The 5,955-nt window shown below is 51.8% G+C and overlaps 1 protein-coding gene across 1 annotated transcript; it reads right to left on the bottom strand.

Annotated features, from left to right (window-relative positions):
- Window position 1: 1 nt before the first annotated feature.
- Window positions 2-5,265, bottom strand: PAFAH1B2 (platelet-activating factor acetylhydrolase 1b, catalytic subunit 2 (30kDa)). The gene is made up of 5 exons (XM_009699153.1): window positions 5,177-5,265; window positions 4,352-4,441; window positions 3,483-3,599; window positions 2,382-2,504; window positions 2-1,727 (listed from the first exon to the last, which is right to left on the bottom strand). The coding sequence occupies exons 1-5, from the start codon at window positions 5,255-5,257 to the stop codon at window positions 1,449-1,451; spliced, it is 690 nt and encodes a 229-aa protein (XP_009697455.1). The 5' UTR covers window positions 5,258-5,265; the 3' UTR covers window positions 2-1,448.
- Window positions 5,266-5,955: the final 690 nt, after the last annotated feature.

Below are 5,955 nucleotides of genomic sequence, written 5' to 3'. Positions count from 1 at the left end.
CTCTGGCAGGTAAGCCAAGGAGGAACAGACTTTGTTTAAAATTGTTTTATTTGCAAGTAGAGTTATCTAAGTCATCTAGGGCTCTGCCTTTCGGGTCCAAACCAGTTTCTTTCTGAAAAAGAAGAACCTCTCACTTTTGAATGAAAGGCTGTTTTCATAGGATCGCTAGTAGACTACAACCAGCCCTGGTAACCAAAAAAACCAAACCGAAATCCCGCCTGGTCACAGCCCCTCCAGCAGGGCACCTGCCCCTCCGGCTCCCTTGGCGAGGGGCGAGGAGCAGCGTCCAGGGCAGGAAAAGCTACACCTCGACCTCACTTTTTACTGTAAGAGGCTGCAGTTGCTCAAATAAAATGTTTATACAAGTAAAACAGAAGCGATAAAGAAATATACACCTTGGAATCCATAAAGCTTCAGACTGATTTAGGCCTTGCAGACAGAGGCTATTCATATGGGCTTCCTTCAGAAAGAAAGGACGTAACAGTCATACCTAAAAAAAACCCCAAAACAACAAACCCAGAGAGAACAACGAACAGCACTGCAGAGAGCCCTGTGGCACACGCGTCTCAGGGGAACGAAGCGTCCGTTCTAGAGTAGCGAGGAAGCGACTGCCTTGCGCGGTGCTTACTGGGTAATTAAAATCCTAAACTGAGCAACGGTTAAAAGCCAGCGACACCACACAGGGACAGGAGCGGAGAACAGGACAGCCAGCAGCACCAAAGAGGGCTGCCCCCAGGGAAAGCCAGGTGGGAGGAAGGGTGCCCAGGCTAGTGGGCACCGTGAAATAAGCACAAGAACAAGCACCTGGGAGTGTCACACCAGTTCGGTCAGCCGTTCCTTTCCTTACATTTCTGAATTCCAGTTTCACGCTGCTTCAGAAAGGAGGAGTGAGAAAGCAACACGTGTCACTTAAAACCCCACCAGGAAAAAAAAAAAAAACACCAAAACAAAATCAAAAAAACAACCCCAAAAGAACTTTAAAAGGTGGGACCGAGTTTGGAAAAATGCATCTGTTCTGGCTTTTGCAAGTGGAATGTGATTTCTTGTTGACAGGCTACTAGACAGAGCAGAATCCCTACAGCCAGGAGCGGTGAGCCAGGAGCTGTGCGCGGGCTGTCAGAGACAGGCTACAAAGGGTTCTAGGACAACCACAGAGCAACAAGACATGAGAGGGGCACAGAGTGACAGTCCTGTTCTCGTTTTAAATGAGGAATGGTTTAAAAGTAAAACTCTTCTTCAGCTAATTTCCTCCTGCAATAAAACCAACCAAGCCGGCCCTCGTATGTACAAGACCAGTTAAACATTAGCCTTCCCCCTCAAAACACTAGGTACGAACATCCGGTAACATTCTACAATGGAAAGTGCTTTAAGAAAGAAGGATTCTGTAGTGCCAGTGACAGAACTGATCTGATGGGCTGGATGATGCTGTTAACGCTGACAGCAGCTACTCAGGCCAGGGCAGCTCGTTTCTCCTCGGGGGTCTCCTCCAGCAGCTGCATGATCAGTTCATGGAGGGGTTTGCAGATCTTTGCGTAGCCCCCTCCCGTCAGGTGCAGGAAGTCGAACATGTCGTGGTACGAGATGGTGCCATCCGAGTGCACGAAGCCGACGTCCACATCCAGAAGCTGGACGTTGGGCAGTTTGGGGAGCGAGGCTTTTAGCAGATGGTTCACCTTGGCATTCTTCTGCCGCAGAGGGTTTGGCTTCTCTCCACGAGGTAGCAGGCCCTGGCACAGGAAGGAGGCAAAAGAGAGCTGCAAACGACCTCCATGGCATAACAATGCCCGCCTTCCCTTCCAATTCAGGCGGCCTTTCAAGACTTAAGAAATCTGCGACAAGAGGAACTCATCCCTTCAATCACACCTTCTCCATTCAGACCTAACGGAAATGCAGCTGAAGGAGCCAGAGGAGCTACAAGCACAACTGGCAAGGCACCCACCTTCTTTTTTCTTTTTCTTTTTTTTTTTTTTTAAATAGATCAGCTTGCGCTCTTTCTATAAGCTTTCAGCGGCGTACCGAATGCCATCGCCCAGCTTCTCAGCAAGAGAGGCATCGGCGCAGCTGCTAAGACAAGGAAGCCAACTAGGACTTCCAATGCCAGCTCTCACCTGGGCACCTATCTTCCCCTCACAGGACTTCTTCAACAACATTTCTAAGTGGGACAGCACCACTGGGAACGACTACACCCGCCCCGGCGGGGCCCAAAGGACGACTTCTGCAAAGCCAAGTGAACAAGGGGAGGTGCGCGCAAAGCAGAAGACAGATAAAGCGCCTGCCCTCCCCGGCAACGATCGGTAACTCCCAGGATGGCAGAGGCACGGTACAGAGACCACGGGGCTTCCTCAGAGCGGTTTGTTTTCACAGCGCTCCGAGAGACGTACCAGTACAATAACTTTGGCCTGTGGCTGCTGGGTGTTTATCAGGCGCACGATAGCCTCGATTCCACCTGCGACTTCTTCTGCTGTGTTTTCGTGATTATTTGTTCCAACCCAAACAACAATGACCTACAAGGAGAAAAAATGTTTGCAACTTTTTCAGAACAAGTCGTAATGGGCTTGCTGACCCAGAAAACCCTGCATAAACATCATCTGTGGCCAGCGAGCTGCAAGAAGGGTCACGTTTAAGGCCAAACTCAGACTGTAAGAGGTCTTCAGCCGACAGTTATGCCAGTTTCTGAAGAGCATCTTATGAGCTTTTGTTTTGGCCTTCAGTACGGACGAAGAACTACTGAAGCTTTTCTGGACAGCCTAAGAGATGTCTGAGCCCACCCCATTTCAGAGCCTCTTGGCCAACACACCTGCAAGAGCCCACGTTGGTCAAAAAGAGGGCAGCACAGACCTACACGGTACAGCGTAAGCTCCTTAGGGGCAGGGACAACCGTACAGCTCCACTTGTTATTTTAAAAGACCGTAAACTGTTAAATAGCAGGCTGGAATACGAGCGACACTGCCGCCCTACCTGGGGCACGCACTGCCTAACAGCACGGCGGTGCGGTGTCCACCGCTTTCAGCGAAGACACTCGCAACAGGGCTGCAACCGTCGGTGCTGATCTTCACCACGCCTCCTGAACACCTTTACTAACTCCTTACCGAATACTTTGCCATCCCTTTCCAGAGGCCAAGAATGCATCTCAGGCCCGAGAGACACACTGCAACTCCAAACTACACCTAGCTACGGCAAAGCATAGGCCCGATCAACTTTCTCGCTAGGACTAGGACTAGCTCGTCTCTATTTATTGACGACATCCTCCGATCGGCATATTCAGCAGCATAAACCCCGCCTCTGAGACCTACAGCTCTGTTCCCAAACGCTTCTGGATTAGCCGAGCACACTTCAATACCTGACGCGCACTCGGCGCCAACGAGTGCTCAAACAAAAAGTCCTGTTAAGAGTTAACAGCCCACTCAGCTCTGCCACCACTCAAGCGCTGAAGTCTCTTCTAAGTCAGCACAGGGCTGCCTGGTTTGGTTTTCTGCTTATACCTTCGGTTTAATGTTCTCCAGTTCACCATTCTTCAGTCTCCATAGAACGTGTCCTGTAGTGTCTCCACCAATCCCAAAATTCAACGCGTGAAGCGGTGAGAAGAGCTCTCGCCATATCTGCAATCAGAAATCAATTGGCTATTTCAGAGCAGCACCCTGATCGTCAGAGAAAGATACTGCACAGGCCAGTGATGTCTGCGGGGACACTGCAAGTAGCCATGAGACCTCCTCCTCTGAAAACTCATTTCCATAAAGGGCATCAGAGAATGCTGGACCTGACGCAGACCACCGTGTACCTAGCTTCCCTAAGTACGGGGCTTCTGCAGGAGGTACGTATGACCTGAAGAAATCCTTTTCATCACCAGGTAACAAAATTAGAAGAAATGGAAGCAGCTCTTGCAGAACCAAGCTGCTCGGCTGCCACCAAGGCGGAGCAGCAGAACTCTTCTTTGCCCCACCAGAGTTTTAGAGAAAAGCCAGGGTGCCCATGCCTACAGCACCCCAAGCGCTAGAGGGCTACACGTGCTCTGGCCGCGCAAGGCACGCCTACAGAGAATTCGACGGCGTCCCCTCGGGAGCCTGGAATCTCAGACTCAAGGAACTAGCATGGGGTTGTGTACGTGTGTCAGAATGGAGGCTGTCGGCAATGGCTTCGGAGAAAGACTGCAAATGGCTTACAGAGATAAACTGGCAAGGCTTCCTACAAGCAGTGGGAAGTTAAGGAAGCGGGGCAGAATAAGCCCGAAGGGATGGCAGTAAAATGAGAACAGAAGGGACTGTCGGGATTACACGTGATCATCGATCACTGGGTTAGAGAGAGAAATGCTCTAATTCCCATAACCTCACCAGCCTCCCTTCTTTAACAATACCTCATACTGCTGAAGCAACTGCACCATGGAGTCACCCACGAAGAGCACATCGGGCTCCTTGTCTTTGCAGTCCAAGACAAACCTATTGTGCTGTTAAAAGAAAGCAGCAAGGTAAGCTCTGGCTGATCCTTCCTCCTCCATATCTCTGCTGCAGGACAGAAAGGGACAGTTGCCCAACCAGTTTCCCCTGCTGCGCCTCCACCACCCTCCTCTGCGTTAACCCGTGAACCGTTGGATGCTCCTCCCGACTACACAAACCCCAGCAACACCCTCGGTTCTGGTAAGAGGAGCATCCCGTCTGCTCTACGTGCTACACGTACGTAAGCCCTGAGCCTGTCAGACGCCCGTGGGACTCAACAATTACAGAACAGAGAAATTAACGGTTAGTCACTGCAGCGAGTATCCTCTGGCTGTTTCTCCCTGCCGAGGAAGGGAGGAAGCACCGCAGCAAGGGACAGGCAGTCCAGACACTCTGCCTCTGCTGTTTTCAGCTTTGTCACTCCCTCGCAAAGATGCACGCTGGAAAGCGCTGCTCTGCACTTTGTTTAACAAAGGGGTTGGCAGCTTCTCCCAGCTAATGGGCCAAACGGAGTATTTTCTCAAACGGTTCCACAGGGCAGCTTTCAGGTCATGCAACGATGCTGGTTTTTGCCTTGCTTCATCGTTACAAGACAGACACGTCCTGACAGCCTGCCAGAGCTATTACGACCTCAAGGGTCAGAAGCGTGGCCAGACGGAGCCCGTGCAGCAGTCACCCAACAGCCCCCCCGGCCTCCCAGTAGAGAGGACCCATCCTCATGTGACCACCGCCCCTCCCAGGCTTACCTGCGACATCCACCTGTCGTCTCCCTGAATGTCTTCAGCGGCGTGTGGAACTGCGGCTGGGTTGGAGCCTCCCTGGCCCATTCTGTTCCTGCGGAAAGAACATTTTAGACGAGCTACATTTAAGGCTATCGCAGCGTGCTAGCGCTGGGGAAAACAGCTGGCTGGCTAGAAACTGCCGCACTTCCTGACATTCACAATGGACAATTCACGCCTATTCCTACGCGTGTTGACTTCTGGCTGACAAGAAAATACATTTTATTCTGCGCACGACCGCCAGACCAACTCTGCAGACAGCCCTCCTGAAGCCATCTACCGGCCGGACACCTAGGCAGGCGAACACAGCGTTACAAAAACCAGAGAAAAGCTCATTTCAGAGGGTGTTCTGCAGAAGCACACCTCAGCTGTGCAAGGCTTTAATGACATAATAATAAACGCTAATAGTCTGAGGATTAGCCCCTATTAGTATCAACATATCCAGCTCGCAACTACTGAGCTCCACAGTTCAGGTGGATTATCCGGCTTCAGAGGACAGCGGTATTGATCCCGAAGGACCTAAACCAGGAAGAGCATCGGACAGCGGGCTAACGCTGCCAGCTACCGCCCTGTGCAAGAGCAAAGCCCAGCCCGGCCTGCCGAAGCGGGTACGTGTGTCCCCCCCGCAAGCAGCAGACCTGGGCTGCGGAAAGGAGAGGCTGCAACGAAATCGGGGCGAAGGCATCAGGCGACGGGCTGAAACCGAATCCCTCCCGTTCCGGAGCCGCGCTCCAGATCAGAAAGGC

Source organism: Cariama cristata, unplaced genomic scaffold (assembly GCF_000690535.1).
Source record: "Cariama cristata isolate BGI_N322 unplaced genomic scaffold, ASM69053v1 scaffold21674, whole genome shotgun sequence".
In the NCBI taxonomy this organism is placed as follows: Eukaryota; Metazoa; Chordata; class Aves; order Cariamiformes; family Cariamidae; genus Cariama; species Cariama cristata.
The sequence above is the reverse complement of the archived record's forward strand: the minus strand, read 5'-3'. Positions and strand labels throughout refer to the sequence as shown.

What these genes read in the sequence shown, in the direction of transcription:
- PAFAH1B2 (XM_009699153.1), bottom strand. Translation starts at nt 5,257, where the DNA reads ATGGGCCAGGGAGGCTCCAACCCAGCCGCAGTTCCACACGCCGCTGAA. An exon ending in ACGACAGGTGGATGTCGCAG is followed by an intron (nt 4,442 to 5,176) that starts GTAAGCCTGGGA and finishes TTCTTTTAACAG; the next exon opens with CACAATAGGTTTGTCTTGGA. An exon ending in AGGCCAAAGTTATTGTACTG is followed by an intron (nt 1,728 to 2,381) that starts GTACGTCTCTCG and finishes TTCCTGTGCCAG; the next exon opens with GGCCTGCTACCTCGTGGAGA.